Here is a 17,162-nt window from a genome sequence, read left to right as displayed (position 1 = left end):
CTAAATGAAAAAGGATTAGGCAAAAGTCAAAATGGGTGGGTAGAGACTGGACAAATTTGTGGCCATTGGGGACAGATTGGGACACGACATGATGTTCATAAATTAATTTTTTAAAATTTTTTATTATTGTTGTTTGCTTTGGCTTTGCTCAACGTCAACCTTAGTAAAGTGAATATGGACGGTCCATTTCATTTATTATAAAAATTTATTAATTATCAACAACAAGATCGACATGTGGTGGATTGGGTATTTATCACCATTCAATAATTTTCAACCCATCCCTACTAAAACACAAAAACGAAAAAATAAACACATAAATAAGTACTGCTATGCCTTTGCTTTTGCCTCCTTATAGTGGATTTGTTTGACTATCTTTCTCTCAATTATTTGAGCCAATTTATTAATTTGGCAAAGATCTGTCTTTTTTGCCTGTTTTAAGACGAGAGAATTGATTGTAACCTTTTTTTTTTTTAATTATTAGTTTAATTTTGTTAAAATATGAGGTTTAATGGATTAATCAGGTCGGATCAATAATATATTTACTTATCGAGCGGATGTTAAGGGTTGTTTTTTTACCGATTGAGTTTTAATTCAATTGGTATTCATCTTGTTGTTAGCGCAGAAGTACGTGGATTTGAGTGCGCTGAAATACATTATCCTTCTATTTAGAGTTGGGGAGGGACTATCATTAGTTCTAAAGGTGTAAATGAATAAAACGTTCGATGAACTGTTAGTGAATCGTTTGTTTATTAAGCTAAATAAACGAGTATGAACAAAATTTTTATGTTCGTTTAATAAATGAACGAACACGAACAGAGGTGTGTTCGGTTTATTTATGTTCACGAACAAGCTCGTTTATTTATTAATGGTATTTTCTTATAAAAATTCTATTAGTATACATTAATAAAATTATATTGGTTTGTATTTTTTCATTTATAATATAATTACTAATATTTATATTTGACTATTTTATATCTAAACTATGTGTGTGTATGTATTTATTGTTTGTTTGTTTGTCTAATATTTATTAACATTGTTCATGAACATGTTCAATTATATGTTCAAGAACATGTTCGTGAATATTAAACAAACATGAACACACATAATTTTAAATAAACGAACATGAACAAAAATTTGAAATTCTTAAGAAATACATATTGAACACGAACAAGCTTAAAAATAAGCAAACGAACATGAACAAAGGTTTGTTCGTTCAAACTCAATTCATTTACAACCCTATATAATTCTACACATTGTATCAAAAAAAGCATATATTATAAAAACCTATAATAAGACTGAAAAAATTACGTTATTACTTTAACGACACCAACTAATGGTGATATCAATTTGAACCTAATTATAATTAAGACAGAAAAAAACCCCCAAAAATGGGAAAATTATTTGAAATGTGGTGTTTGGAGAGATTTAGAATACCTTAAATTGAATTCTAATTTTTATTTAATTTATAATTAATTTTAATTTTTATGATATAAATTATATTTTATAATTAAATTAGTGAAAATAACTTAAAATACGATATAAAAATCATTTTTTTCAAAAACAAATATACATGAGTTATTGAGTATTTTTTTATTTACTTCAATTTTTTTTACAAATATTTATGAAAAAACACTTTAAAACTTTACCTAATAATATCTGAAAACTATAAAACAAAATACATTTTGTTAAGATGAAATCGAAAAAATTCAAAAACTTAAAATTAATATAAAAAATAAAAACCGAACTAATCTGGATTGAATTATTATGAATTATTAAAAAATTTTAACCTAACCACGCTGATCCTTAATAATAATATTATAAAAATAAATAAACTAAATTAAGTTAAATTAAAATAGAGTTATTAAATTTCAAATTTCATTTCATTTAATTCACCATCGAGGATGGTGCGACTAGGTTTGAACCTTATATGTTAAAGTTCAATCCCTATTTTAAACAGGACTAATTTTAATGTTTAAACCCATTTCTGGGTCTCGTGCTTTTATTTAAATACTCTTGTATTTCAGGCGAACTTTGAGTTTGGATAGGAAGCCTAGATATGAACAAGTCTAATAATATACTAGTCAGTATTATTTTAACCCATGATTGAGTTTATATATTGAGTCAATCGGACATTAACTCGGTTAGGAAAATTACAAAAATGTACTCTCGTATTTAAAAGAAGTTATATTTTTCTAGAGTATTTTTAAAAAACAAACAAATAATTAATTAATAAAACTTTAAGTTTACCACTCAACCAAAGTTTTATCTTGAAATGTTTTGTACATTTTAATTGTATTATGCACACTTCATTACCTTCATCAATTGTATATATATTGATAATGTTAATGATTTATATGGTGTCACAAGTTAACTCGACATCAGCTTAATATCGATGACAACACCGTGATGAACAATTGTATTGCATTTTACTATTGTTAATCTAATGTATTTATGTGTTTAAAACTCATTATATTCACAATTTAATCTAATTTTTTTCTATTTTAATATCGTACATATTGCATATAGTAGTATTATTAATTAGTTTCAAGTCTTATGTTTCATTATTTATTGTATGTTACTTTTAACATACCTCTGTATTTTAAATATGTAATTTCTTCATGTATATACGTGATAGAATTTCTAGTAATAATAAAGGATTTAGGTTGCTATTAAATCACTTATATATATAGTGGTAAACTATTAGTGTTATTAAGGCCTTGTTTGGCAATTGGCTAGTAGCTGATTGCAGTGGCTGGTTTGACCATTAACTGTTTATTTAAAGTGTTTGGTAAAACTTAGCTGATAGATGATATGTGTAAAATGACAAATAAGGGCATAACACATTTTATTGCTAAGTATTTATTTGTTTATAATACTTTAGTTTTTATTAGATGAAATTATTGAAATAAAACACTATTACCAAGGAATTAAAACTTTCATTCTGGAAATTAATTAGTGAATATTTTTGAAAATTTAAATAAATAAATTTCTTAAGTTCCTTATTTGAAAATTAATTAGGTTTGAGAGCATGTGGCAAAGAGAATAATTTTTGAGCAAGCATGGTGAGATATGTCATTTCACATATCTCATTCTCAATCAGCTGTGAAAAAAGTTGTACATCCCAACGTTTTTTATTTTGAAGGTTTTAACTCAACAAGCTATTGCAAATCTCCATTCACCAAACATTACAATTAAACGGTTTAACTATCCAATCCTTCGTTTATGCCAAAATCAACTAAAAATGTCTAAACCCTGTTTACCAAACATCTTCTAAGTCTTTAGTTGATAAAATCAGGGTTTAAATTTTCAACCCAAAATATTGCATAGTATGTGAGGCCCAAGCCCATTTTCTAAGAGCAACTAAAATCATAAGAAACCCAAAAACAGCTGAAGCCCATTTATTACAACTTAAAAAGCCTTTTCTCTCCAACAATCCCTAAGCAGTGGCGGCGATGGATTCCCCTTCAACCGCCATTGCCCGCCCATGAACAAACCAAAGCCTCTCATTTCCGCTATCTTAAACCTAAATCTCCACCGAAAACCTCTCTTCTCTAACCCCATTCATCTCATGGCCCTAACTCAAACCCGAACCACCCACTCGGATCCACCCCAAAACGATGCCGAGGATGACGTCCTGTGTTCCAACCCAGAACAGACCCAAGAGGAACAGCCTTCTTCTCCTTCCCTCGATGAAACGCCGTCGTTTGTTGGTTCTCCGGGGAAGTACTTAACCGGGGTTTCACGATTTGAAAGAGCATGGGCTCATTGGACCAAGCTAGGTCGGCCTAAGCTAATCGTTGCACCCATGGTTGATAACTCGGAGCTTCCGTTTCGAATGCTTTGTAGAAAATATGGGGCTGAGGCTGCTTATACCCCCATGTTACATTCACGTATTTTTAACGAGAACCCAAAGTACCGTTCTGAAGAATTCACCACTTGCAAGGTAAAATTTTCTGGGTTGAATTTAAAAAAAAAATTGTTTGGAACTTTGATGAATTTTGATGATTGCAGGAGGACCGTCCATTATTTGTTCAATTTTGTGCCAATGATCCTGATATATTACTTGAAGCTGCAAGGAGAGTGGAATCTCATTGTGATTATGTCGATATTAATTTGGGGTAAAATTATATTTCCTCTCTTTTTTTCATTTCGAATTAATTCTGTTTAGAGTTTATTAACTTTGGATGTAGAAGAACCATAGAAAGATTATAAATTTAACTTTTATGTTGGATATCCTTCATTGAGTTGATGTTGAATTGTATATTTGATCTTACATTTTGCCATTGGGGTAGTAAAATGCTATTATAAAGATCGAAATTGTTGGCTTTTGTATGAATGGCTATGTGGTTTATGTGTAGTTGTCCGCAGCGGATCGCTAGACGAGGGTATTACGGAGCGTTCTTGATGGATAACCTTCCTCTTGTGAAATCGTTAGTCGAAAAACTGGCTTTGAACCTTAATGTGCGAGTTTCATGTAAAATCAGAGTGTTTCCTAAGTTAGAGGATACACTGAAGTATGCCAAGATGCTGGAAGATGCCGGTTGCTCTCTTTTAGCTGTTCACGGCCGCACAAGAGATGAGAAAGATGGGAAGAAGTTTCGAGCCGATTGGAACGCCATTAAGGCTGTTAAAAACGAGCTTAGAATCCCGGTTCTTGCCAATGGGAACATTAGGCATATGGATGATGTTCGAAACTGTCTGGAAGAAACGGGTGCCGATGGTGTGCTTTCGGCTGAGACCCTTCTTGAGAACCCTGCTCTTTTTGCTGGATTCCGAACTTCCAATTGGGTTGCGGATAACGAGAAAGACTCTATTGATGGAAAACTAGATCAAGCCGATCTTGTCGTTCAGTACTTGAAGCTCTGTGAAAAATACCCTGTCCCATGGAGGATGATCCGGTCTCACGTTCACAAAATGCTAGGAGACTGGTTTAGGGTTCAACCGCAGGTTAGAGAGGAACTAAACGCGCAGTCCAGGCTAACGTTCGAATTTCTTTATGGTCTGGTGGATCAGTTACGAGAATTGGGTGTACAAGTTCCACTTCATCAAAAGGATGGTGCTTCGGCAACCGGAAACTTGGCCGAGGTAATTGGTATTTGATTAGCCGGACCAAAGTTAATTGAGTTGTAGGTGCTTAGAATAGGGGAAAATCAGACGCTAATGAATTTTTGAGCTAAAAAGAAAGAATACCCTTATGAATTTTTTTATGTGTAAGATTATAAATTTACTCTTTTTACAATTTCGTCCCTTCATTCAATGGGATATAATCCTTGTTTGTAAGGCATTGTTGTTTCCTATATAACATTGAAGAACAATTTATATATTGAAATTGCTATTGTACACTAGAAATTTTGAAGATGGGTTATTTTTTTTTATGATGTGTAATTACACTTTGCTCATCTTATTTATTTGGTTGGTCCAATTGAATATATTAGTTACAGCTTTAAACAATGTTAAGAAATATGTAAGGAATAATGTAAATGACATTATATACTTTGAGTTAAATAATTAATATTTTTTGTTATTTTTTAATAAACTTAAATAATTTATATTTAGTAATAAATTAAATAATAAAAATATCAATTTTACTCTTGAAATAAATTATAAAGGCATATTTTAGTAATATAAAATATATAAAAGTAAATGTAAAATACTATAAAATATATTTATTAATTATGTAAGAAATATTATATGGGTGAATATTTGATTCATTGGTAATAGTTTTTTTTTAATTTTACAAGCAGTCTTTAAAAGTTGTCACATGTACTCTTATAAGAAAATATTTGTCAATCCCTAACTTCGCTTGTAAAGTTTGAAAACTTCACTAGTAATATATCAAATATTTTCCCATATCATATATATATATATTTCCCTCTATTTGAACCTTACACTCTTCAGTTTCTAGATTTGATCCATCTTTTATCGTGATCGTCGTCGTCAGTCAATTTTTTCTTTTTAAAAAATTCACACTTCTAAAATTTCTGTCTCCTCTTTTTGATTATTTAGTTTTTTTTTTAAAAATCAATCCCTAAACTCATACCTTACAAGAAAAGTTTCGTGAAGAAAAACCTAAAAATGTGGATGATCGTCTCGGGATTGAATTGTAACTATGTTTTTAAATCTTCCCCTCCTTCCTTTTTTAGTTATACGCCAATTTTTTTAATTGAAATTTTGTTACACATATCCTATAAAAAAAAATACTCTTCTCAGCAACAAACTCCATTAGAGCACGACCTCTATGATCTCTTCTTTGCCATGTTGTTAGGAGAACGCGAATCAACCATTTCTAGCAACCTAACCACTTCAACGAAACACCTTGCACTAATCATCTATATATGCTGCAACTTAATCAATTCATATCACATTACCAACCTAGCAATGAACCAATGAGTGACAAGCTGACCCATCAAGAATTGGTAAATGCATAAGAGGGGTCAACCCATCATTTGTATATACCTCTTAGAACCCTCTCTCCCTCTATTCCAACCAAACTTTTCCTCCCTTATTCCTTCACTAATTCCCTTTTCCAGCACTTCCTCGACTGGGTGAAAAGTCTCTATCACTACCTCACATTTATATATCAATAAAATTTTCTAATCTTTTCTATTATAGATCATTCAGAATTGAATAAACTTCATTATCACCATAATGAATTACAAAATTATACTTTATTTATGGACGTTTAAGAAAAGTTATTTACTTTTTTTTTGTTACAATTTTAATGAACCAAAACAGATAGATACAATAGATAGATAACGTAGAAGGGGAAAAAGTAAAACACAATCACCCAAAAATTATTTTATGGACGTTTTTCACCACATTATTTATAGATATAGTCCTTTTTTAATTATTTAATGACATTTTAGTTTTGTATTCCAAATCTTGAACCTCGAACCTAGAACCTCAAACCCTAAATCTTAAACGCCAAATTCGACCTTGAACCCTTGAACTTGGGTTTAAGATTCAGATTCAAGGTAAATAAAAATTACAAAATTATGTGTCAATTACATAGAAAAAATTACTGAAATATTATTAAATAATTGAAAAAAAATCATAGATGATGTGATGAGGAGGATTAATAAAATAATTTCTCTGCAAGAGTATAATAAATAAAGATAAAGAATAATAATAATCACTTAATTCCATCTATTAATTTAAATGTGACATTATTAGCTCAAAGTCTCAAACATTTTGGAGCATATTTATTCAAGTTTTGCTTATGGCATTGATTTTACATTAATTATTAGTATTTATTACAGATAGTAATACATAAAAGATAATTTAATTTCTAGGGGACAAAGTTATTTTTTACTTTATTTACTAAATGCTCCCCATAAACAGCTTTCTGGTTGAGCCGAGCTCCCCCACTCTTCTCTACGCACATTTCCAAGGGCTCCACCAATGTATCAAAATTTGGCTGTTTAATTTATACCATCAAAATTAACTATTTATAAAATTAAAAAAATAAAACATAGGAAATTAATCAATTAATTAATAAATGTAATTACCTCATAAAAATAAGCCACACATACTCGATACTTTGGTGAATTATTAATCACTCGATGCAAAGTGGCTTCATATGTACCGTTGGACCATATCTATAACAATTTCAAGGAAAGTTTGGAGGGGTTACAGTCGGTTCCGCTTAAAACTCAAACTCTTAAATAGAAGCAACAAAATTTATAAAGAAATGCAAACAGCAAGCAGAGGAGAAAAATGTTTGCAGAGGGGGAGGAAATCAACACTCTATTTATACTAGTAACAGAAGGGCAAAACGATAAAAATGTATAGACAATTTTGTAAAAAACTCGACAATATCTCCACTAAATCCTCAACAATCATGATTTTCTTTGCATTGTCAACAATTTATACCTTCTAACATGTCGCCAATGTTGCATACAAATGTTCCTAGAATGGGAGTAGCCGGTACCCATTCTCCCGATAGGTTTTTAACCTGCAGCAACATAAGTTATGTGCACGATAATTATAAATTCGAATCTAATTTATATTTATATTGCTGAGAGATGATTGATTCTTTTAAAAGAAATTTTAAAGTGTCGTCTGTCAAGAATTGACAGATCTCTCAATGGGTCAATATTATCTTTTGTTGGGGTTTTGTTTCTCAACACCTACCAAGAGAATATAAGCATCCACGCTTGATAGGGTTTGAATCCATGCACTGTAGATGACAATAGTGCTCATGTTCTATTGAACCTTACTTCAAGCATTCGGACTCTCAGCTAAATCGGGAAACAAAACCTGAATCAATTCCTCCTCTCTCTCTCTATATATATTAATAATATATATATTACCTCAAGTGCAGTTATACGGTCATCTTGGTTAATCAATGTCAACAAACCTGTGTTTTTAATCATTCGATTTATTAGATAATATTTTTAATTAATTAATTTAATCATGAAAGATATTAACTAATTAATTACCATAGTCTGTGTGAATCCCGCTGGAAATACATTGTTTGGTCAACGAGAAAAGACAAGAAGGCATATCCAATTAGCTTAGCAGCCGGGAAATTGAATAAAATAAAAGAAAATGTGGGAATGATTTGTCTTTTCAGTTATGAAGTACCATCCAATGTCGTTATTTTGGGGAATTGCAGCTGATTTTCCCGGGTACCCGATTAGCCGCACCACCCAAAACGGGTCTCCACCTTTTTCACCTTCCAATTCATCCGCCGATCCACCCAATGCTAATGCAATTCCCCTCATTATTTTCCTCGAAAGATCTGATATTAAAGAAATTCAATGGATATAATCGAACTTCAACCTTAAATATCTAATACATAAGAAACTTCATTAAACTCAAGAACTCACCTGTGCAAAGTCTGATATACTCTTCCATTGATGCTTTGAAGTTTGCAGGTTCTTTAGGCCTATATACATACAAAATAATATTTAAGCTTGTTGAGCGAGGTGGAACTTGTTTCGGGGTAGTTTATGAATTGTTGTTTGTTGGGAGTCGATAAATTTTGTTTCCAAACTTTATCGAGAGCTCAAGAAAGCGACTCTAGATAGGTGAAGAACCCAAGACTCTTAATGAAGGCAGAGAATAAAATTTGGACCAATAATAGTTCACAAACTTTCCCTAGATCGAGAAAATGTGCATACCATTGGTTACATCCTTCCAAAATCTCCCCAAGTGATCCATACATCCCTCTTTTCACTTCTCTATAGTACTGTCATCATCATCCATAAAGTTATTAATTTATATAATAATGCCAGAAAAAAGTTTTCCAACATATACTTACATCAATGGCTTCTTGCAAGTCAGGGACGCCTTTAGTTATATTTTCTTTGATTTTCTGGTATCCTCTGTAGCATTCAAAAGCACTGCTATGAATTTAACTTGCAAGTCAATTTTAGCAGACAATAATGAAATAAATTAAAAACCTGTAACCAGTGTTGGGAGTCATTTTGATTTTGAGTTTTTCACTCAAAGGAAGATGGAAAAATTTGTGGGTCACGTCTTTAACTTCGTTCATAAGTGTCTGTGGAACACCATGACCTTTCTGCAAATATATTCATCACCAAATATACAAATTTACATTAAAAAGAATATTTATAAAAAAACAAGTTCATTAATGAATTAACTAGTATACCACGTAGAAGAACCCAGTTTCTCTGCATGCTTGATCCAATTGCTTGATTACTTCACGTACGCTTGGATCTTGTCCCATTTTGAGATCATCTCCTTTGGCTACTAATGGACCAACATCTGTTTGGCAGAAAAGAAAATGAAAGAAAATGCTGAGAAAATGGCAATCCTAAAACCTGGGTGAATGATGAATGAATGAAAATTGCTGGAAATACCAATGATGGGGATGGATTTGAAGTCAGTGGTCATTTTGGTGTTTTTTTTTCTTTTTAATATAAGCTGCAATGGCTATATAGCTAAGCTGATGCTCAAAAATGGAGTTCAAAACAGTCCATTATATAGAGATAGAAGGATGCTATTTTTTTTTAGGTCTAGTCGAGTCGCGACATGTGAATTTTTAATTTTTTTTATCGAATGGATCTACTGTGAATATTTTATTTTAGATCTATGTTTGTATATAAAAATATTTATATTTATTTAACATGAAATAAATAGAAAGTATCTATTTATTTTTAAATATATAAAATTCAACCGAAATTAATTTTTTTATTTTAAAAATTGAATCGAAATGATTACATCGAATTAAAATTTATGTATTAAATTTAAGATTTATTCGGTAAAAGAACTTCTCCGATCTCTCTCAGTTTTAAAATTGAGAAAATTGAGAAAATTAATCCTTCTAAGAAAATTAGAGCAATTTAATTATTATTATTAATTTCGAAAGTGAGCAACTAAGGACAATAATCATGTCTTAATGCCTTCCATCAATTGTACATAGATTTGATTGGTATAATAACAAATTTAGCCTTCAATATTTATATATTTTTCATTTTGGCCTTAACTTTTTTAAAAAATCAACAAATTCAACCTCAACATTTACACAAATATTATAAGATAAATTTGTTAAATTAGGACTAAATCGATAGAATATGTAAAATTTGAGGACTAAATTTAGTATTATATCAATCAAAATTATGTATAATTTATAAAAAAAAATTAACCTTATTTTTAAAATTAACAAAAATTAAATTACTCAAAATTTTTAAAAGGAAAACTCATTTATTTAATTTCGAAATTGAAATATTTACCCTTCATATTAAAAGGAATAGAATGCCAGCGCATTGCTGAAAAGAAATAATCTTAAATATATATTTAAAGGTTAAAATATATTGTTAGTACATGTATTTTAACAAAAGTTGAGATTTAGTCTTTACATTTAAAAAGTTGAAAATTAAGTTCTTTTACTTTTTTATTTAAAAATTTTAGTCCAACCAATATTGTTAGAATTCTAGTCAATTTTTAAATTAAAAAAGTAAGAGGATTGAACTTTAAAATTTTAAAATATAAGGACTAAATCTAAAATTCTATAGAAGTATATGGAGTGATAGCATGTTTTAACCATATTTAAATTGTAAAAGGGTTAGACGCAAAATTTGCCTCTGTTGTGTATCTCTTATCCTATTTTGATATTAATTATTTTTATTTTCCTACTTAGCTACCACTTCAACATTGTTATGTCATTATTAAGTAAAACAAAAAGGGATAACTATCAAACTGATCCATGAATTTTGGCCTAATGTATAATTTAATACATGAATTTTGATTTGGTATACACATAAATCTTGAATTGTGGTTTAGATGTATATATAAAACTTTGATTTTGATTTAATTGTATATATTTGAAGAATATTTAAATAAATATGCACATGTCTTTTCACATTAAATTAATATAATTGTTTGCATATGCAATATTTCAATGTACAGTGGTGGCGGTGTCAACGATTTGTGAAAATTGAATCAAATTAAAATTTCATATATAAAATCACACAAAATCAAAACTCGTGCGTGATATTGCATATTCAATCGAAGTTCATAGATTGTTTTGATATTTGTACGCTAAATGGAGAGGTAATATTATTAGAGAAGAGATTATCATAACGTATATATTTATATATTTGTAAAAAAAAAATATTTGGTACACTGTCAGTGGAGTTTTTAGACTCTACAAATAGAGTTAAAAGAGGTTGACAAGTATCTTACAGGGGTATAATAAAATATTAAAAATTATATATTTTAAAAAATGACACACATAATAATTTTTTAAAATTACTTGTAGAATAAAAATAATAAAAATATTGTATTAAAAAAAATGTGATGCTAAATTATCCAATTACGACTCTCTAATATATATTATCCGTTAGCCAACTAAAGTGTTTCCCTACTTTGTTTTGGCTATTTATTCAAATTTATCTATTTGCTTTAAAAAAAGAAGATCAATTTGCTCCATTATTAGGAAAGAAGAAAAAACTTAAAAGAGCTGATCGAGTATTTCTAGACATTATATTAAAAAGAGAAAATATAATCAGAACCTATAATGTGATTGTTCAAAAACTTAAAAAAGCATGTGTTTTTTGCTGTCTACACTTTACTACTTGTTCTGAGTCAATGAAGGAAGCTACGTACTTTCAAATTCCAAAAGCTGTGTTTTTAGTTAGCATTAATCTCGAGTGAAATTCGATACGGTTTAATTACATTAAACGTATTCAAATTACAGTTAAAATGTTAAATTGATCTCCAAATTTCAAAACAACATTTTTAAAACATCGGTATCGTATCAACTAATTTTTTTTTTATCAATTTAGTTAGTAATTTGGATATTAAATATCAACTCAGATTTTATGCAAGGTATACTTAAAACATGTTGATCAAGTTTTTAACACGTGTATCTATCGTATAAACAACTTGGATCAAATATATGTTAAACAGAGATATAATCTCCGAAATTTTAACAATATTCTCTTTTTCTAATGCATTATATTCAAGTTGTTTATATAACAAGTACACATATACTTAAATTTTGATCTGTGTATTGTAAATATACTTCGCACCATGTCTGTATTGATATTTCGAAATTGATAACTAAACTAAGAGAAGGATTAAATTAATATAATAATAACACATTTTATATTTTGACATTTTAAAAACACCCCAACCAAAAGAATAAGCAAGGTCAAAGGCCAAGTTTCCAGAGAAAGTCTAATATGGAGAGGGGCTGCTAAAGAAGTTAGAAGAAACCTTCATCCTTTAGCATTGTCTCGGTAGGTAAATGTTAGTGATGTTGAGGACGAAATTAGAAATTTATTTTATGAAATTTAATTTTGAATTATAAATTTTTAAAGAGGTGAATGTGTAATTTTATCATCATATTAATTTATTTTTTTGGATTTTTTGTAGGGACTAAACTAGAATTTTATCATCTTATAAAGACCAAAATATAATTTTATCATTATATTAACTTATAATTAGAAAAATTGAAAGATTAAAACAAACTTTTACTATTGCAAATCAATAATTAATTAAGATCAGCCAAATCCAATTGTCTTAGTTTTGCTTTTGTAATTAAAATTTTGTAAATTTATTCATAAATTAGATTACTTACATGTTTAATTAGAATTAGATTAACCATAGATTAGGTCAATTATCCATTAAAATATTATAAATGATCATAATTTCCTTCTTCTTTTTTTCGTTTTAAGGATGTAAAAAGTCCTCAAATTTTTTTAACAAAAGCAATTAAGCTTCTATTTTTTTTTTTTACACTCAATTAGATAGTTGAATTTTTAAAATGTATAAAAAATGCCCTCAAACTAAAAACAAAAAAATTAAGCCCCTGCCTTTTTTTAACTCAATTAGATACTTAAACTACCGAAATGCATAAAAAAGACCTTTAAATTAAAAAAAAAAGCAATTATGTAACATCTCAAAAATCTTAAGTTTTGATTCATTAATTTTCATCATAATTAGGTGTTTGTTTCGGTGGTTTAGTGTGTCGAGGGGGGGTTGGAGTTCTTGGGTTTGCTTGTGCTGTATTTTTATGTTTTTTTGTAGTGATTGGGGTCAATTGGGATAGAGAAGTGGGGTAGGATTTTGTGGTGATGGGGTAGTTATGATTTTATTTTTCTTGTTCATTCTTTTCTTTTCTGCCGTAAGTCCCTATTGCTCACGTTTTCCATGGTCCCCATTTTGTTAGATTATATTTTTGTTTCCAGAAAAAGAATTGAACATTTGTTCTTTGGAGTTCTTTCCTTTCTTTTTTTCAATTTACTACTCGAATCTCTTTGGCTTCGTGGTTGTGGTCTGTTGCAGTTCTCAATTTTGGGAGGTGATCGTGGTTAATTCGTTTGCTACTCCGTTTGTGTAAGTAACGCTTTTCATTCTTTCATTTTCTGCACTTTTGTCGAAGGTTGTCGATTGGTGTTTGGGGGTTTGAAGTTATAAGAATGTACTGTTAATTTTGGGTTGGGTGATAATTAAATTAAATCTAATACGTTATAGGAGAAGATTGAGAATCATTGGGCTTTCCTCCGGCAACTTAATTCGTGTGTGTGATTGTTATTCGTTCTGTGGTAAGGTTTTATTACGTTCTTGAATTTTAAGTTGTTCGTTTGATATTGTTTTTTTGGAAGTAATCGAGAGTTTGTATTGTTAATTCACTCGTGTATGTCATTGATTTGGGTTCAAATGGATACGTATAGGTTTGGAAAGTCTTGTGGGTGTTTCTGCATCAGAATCAGTCAAGCTATGTAACGAGACATTTGAAAGTCAGCGAATGGAGAAAGCCGAAAAACAACATTGTCGACACCATATAGCTATGTGACACACAGTTTGGGCCGTGTGGGCCCAAAATTTAGAATTTTTTCCTAGGGCCATACACGTAATCTCGATCGACCGTGGGTCTTTCGTAAGGTCGATATGTGATTAAATATACTATAAAACATGAAATTTGGTCATCTGTTAGTATAATTTATGTTATCTATAAGTGTATTTGGGATGTCATATGAAAATAAAATCGAGAACAATGTTATATATGTGATTTGTATCTAAAATGTTATGCATGATTTCTGCTCTAATTATATCTGATTTTGGGATGAGATATATATTATGTAGAGAAAGTGTTTCTATGAGAGGCGACACCTCGCCTACTATGCTGGTAGCATAGCTGCAAATATCTTGTAAGTGTCTTAACTACACTAAGTGGTATGTAGGGTTGGAAGGGTGTTTCAAACCCCATGTGGTGTGTTAGGATGGTCAGAGATGGTGTGTAGCGATTGGGGTAGGAAATATATATATTTGTATTTGAACTGCTCTGTTAAGATTCAGTACTATTAAATTGTCTGTTAATAATTATCTGTTTGACTTACCTATTACACACAGAGTTCCGAAAACTAATATTCTATTTGACTGTTATTTTTAAGTAATCCTCAGATTTAGACAGATTGGGGTAGGAAATATATATATTTGTATTTGAACTGCTCTGTTAAGATTTAGTACTATTAAATTGTCTGTTAATAATTATCTGTTTGACTTACCTATTACACACAGAGTTCCGAAAACTAATATTCTATTTGACTGTTATTTTTAAGTAATCCTCAGATTTAAACAGATTGGGATAGGAAATATATATATTTGTATTTGAACTGCTCTGTTAAGATTCAGTACTATTAAATTGTCTGTTAATAATTATCTGTTTGACTTACCTATTACACACAGAGTTCCGAAAACTAATATTCTATTTGACTGTTATTTTTAAGTAATCTCATGTAGACAGATTGGTGCAATCGAGAGCTCGGTTAATATCGTATTTTTCTTAAATTTGACTTATTGAAAATTTTGGTTTGAGAGTTTTGTAAAATTTGGACTCTTTGGACATTTGAGGCTATTTTGAGTTTTAGACTATATTTTCTGTTTCTGTATAATATTGTTCAAACATTTTATCAACAACGATTATTTTCTACAAAAACAACGGGTTTCAATTAACAAGCTATGTTTTCAAAAATACATTGTAATAGGCCCAATTTGCCTGGGGCCCATTCAGAATAAGCAAAAAAAAAAACCAAAAAAAATAATAAATCAAATTCAGTCCAAAAAACAGTCCATTTACAATTAGACCAGCCCAAACCCAAATTCTAGCCTAGCCCAGAACCCAACTCAGCCCAAAGTTTTCCCCAAACACCGAAAACCCTAGCAACAAGGGTTCCCAGCGCCGTAGCAGTGACGTCCCCTTGCTCCCCCTCCGTACGTGACGAGCCCTCGTACACGCGCGCCTTCGCCTCCGTGTCGTGGCGCTGCGTTTTGGGGAAGCGGGATATTTCCCAATCAGGCCCCCATGTAATACGCGTGTTGCAGCATGGTCCCTCACTTTAGCTTAATCTTATTTATTCCCTATTAATTCGATTTTATTTGTGATTTAATCCTTCTTATTATTATGTTTTTTTAGAAATTTATTGTTATTTTTATTATACTTATTCTTATTATTATACTTTCTTTATATATTTGTTTTTCATATATAAGTAACTAGACATCTTTATAGAAAATTAATTTTTAATAATAATGCTTTATGTTTTTATATACATACACATATAACATGATTTTTTTCTTTTAGTATACGCATATATATAATGATATATTATCATTTTCGAACGATTCTCTTTTTTCTTTTATTTTATTTTTTATGCATAAAAAAAAAACCTTATTCCTCTAAAATCTGTTATTTTATTCTATTTATTCAACTTTTATATATCATCACTAGGTGTATACTATTATTTTTACTAAGTTTTATTTATATAGACTAGAATGTAGATATTAATTCCAAGCTATTCACTTTTATTTTACTTCGTTTTCTGTTTCTTTGTGTTTTAAAGATCTTTCATTAAAATTTATTCAAACCCTTTTTTATTCCCTTACTAAATTGTAGCAAATATTTGCATTATTTATTATTATCACTGTTTTTTTTTTCTTTTATTTATTGTTTTTGTTTGTTTTTTTAATTGATTATGAATTTATGGGTTGCTTAATTTTTTATATGGATGTTTGTAATAGGATTTAAATCAATGTTTGTATTGGCCTATTATTCGTTTAATTGTTTCTAATTTAAGATTGAATTATTAGATGTATCGTTATTCAATCATGTTCCGTTTGTAAAAGTTGTATTTTATTAAAGCGTCATAATCGTTTTATTTTATAAGCTTTAAAGAGGCTTGGCGTTCGTAGGTTCTCGAGAGAATCAGGCCCTAACTTACTGGGCTTCGATTCTTCTCGATGAATTTAGATGATCAAGCGCTCATTTTATTAAAATCACGATTATTAAAATAAAATTCTTAAGGTTTCAAAATGTTTGATCCTAACTTACTGGATACAACATTTTGTTATCTCGTTTTTAAAATAAAGACAATATTTGTGGCTTAAGAATTTTGAGAAATTGAACCCTAACTTACGGGATTCTGATTTCTCGATTGACTTAAACAATCAAATAACCTTCTTTAAACTCTTTTTTTTTAAAAAGAACACATTTAATTTCGGAGATTGAATTGTAACACCCTAACTTACTGAGTGTGACAATTTATTTTCTCGAAATAAATGCATCTTATTATTCAATCTAGTTTGTTCAAGTTTTTCTCATCAAGGATCGTACATTAAAATCTTTAAGGTTTCGATTTAAGACATTAAGCAATCAATTCGGTACCAATTTTGGGCGTTACGAGGGTGCTAAC

The 17,162-nt window shown here is 29.8% G+C and overlaps 2 protein-coding genes and 1 long non-coding RNA gene across 4 annotated transcripts; 2 read left to right on the top strand and 1 right to left on the bottom strand.

The window, feature by feature from the left end:
- The first annotated feature begins 3,392 nt into the window (after positions 1 to 3,392).
- Positions 3,393 to 5,373, top strand: LOC107932593 (tRNA-dihydrouridine(16/17) synthase [NAD(P)(+)]-like). The gene is made up of 3 exons (XM_016864650.2): positions 3,393 to 3,943; positions 4,012 to 4,118; positions 4,359 to 5,373. Exons 1-3 carry the CDS (start codon positions 3,485 to 3,487, stop codon positions 5,098 to 5,100), a joined length of 1,308 nt encoding a protein of 435 aa, XP_016720139.2. The 5' UTR covers positions 3,393 to 3,484; the 3' UTR covers positions 5,101 to 5,373.
- A 1,768-nt stretch (positions 5,374 to 7,141) lies between these two features.
- LOC107932560 (probable 2-oxoglutarate-dependent dioxygenase At3g50210) lies at positions 7,142 to 9,910 on the bottom strand. Of its 2 annotated transcripts, none has more exons than XR_001693429.2 (12): positions 9,828 to 9,910; positions 9,617 to 9,732; positions 9,408 to 9,526; positions 9,266 to 9,329; positions 9,126 to 9,193; positions 8,832 to 8,890; positions 8,587 to 8,743; positions 8,442 to 8,461; positions 8,313 to 8,359; positions 7,873 to 7,954; positions 7,509 to 7,598; positions 7,142 to 7,417 (listed from the first exon to the last, which is right to left on the bottom strand). XR_001693429.2 is itself a non-coding variant. In XM_016864603.2 (12 exons), the coding sequence occupies exons 1-12, from the start codon at positions 9,859 to 9,861 to the stop codon at positions 7,289 to 7,291; spliced, it is 984 nt and encodes a 327-aa protein (XP_016720092.1). In that variant the 5' UTR covers positions 9,862 to 9,910; the 3' UTR covers positions 7,142 to 7,288. The 2 variants fall into 2 exon arrangements, 1 of the variants encoding a protein (XP_016720092.1); XM_016864603.2 differs by having other exon boundaries at positions 7,509 to 7,600; positions 7,876 to 7,954.
- A 3,514-nt stretch (positions 9,911 to 13,424) lies between these two features.
- On the top strand, positions 13,425 to 14,480 carry LOC107932556 (uncharacterized). Its single transcript, XR_001693428.2, has 3 exons — positions 13,425 to 13,809; positions 13,948 to 14,018; positions 14,148 to 14,480. It is a non-coding gene; the product is annotated as an uncharacterized lncRNA (long non-coding RNA).
- The last annotated feature ends 2,682 nt before the right edge of the window (positions 14,481 to 17,162 follow it).

This window comes from Gossypium hirsutum, chromosome D03, assembly GCF_007990345.1.
Source record: "Gossypium hirsutum isolate 1008001.06 chromosome D03, Gossypium_hirsutum_v2.1, whole genome shotgun sequence".
Classification (NCBI taxonomy): Eukaryota; Viridiplantae; Streptophyta; class Magnoliopsida; order Malvales; family Malvaceae; genus Gossypium; species Gossypium hirsutum.
This window is presented reverse-complemented; position numbering and strand designations above follow the sequence as displayed.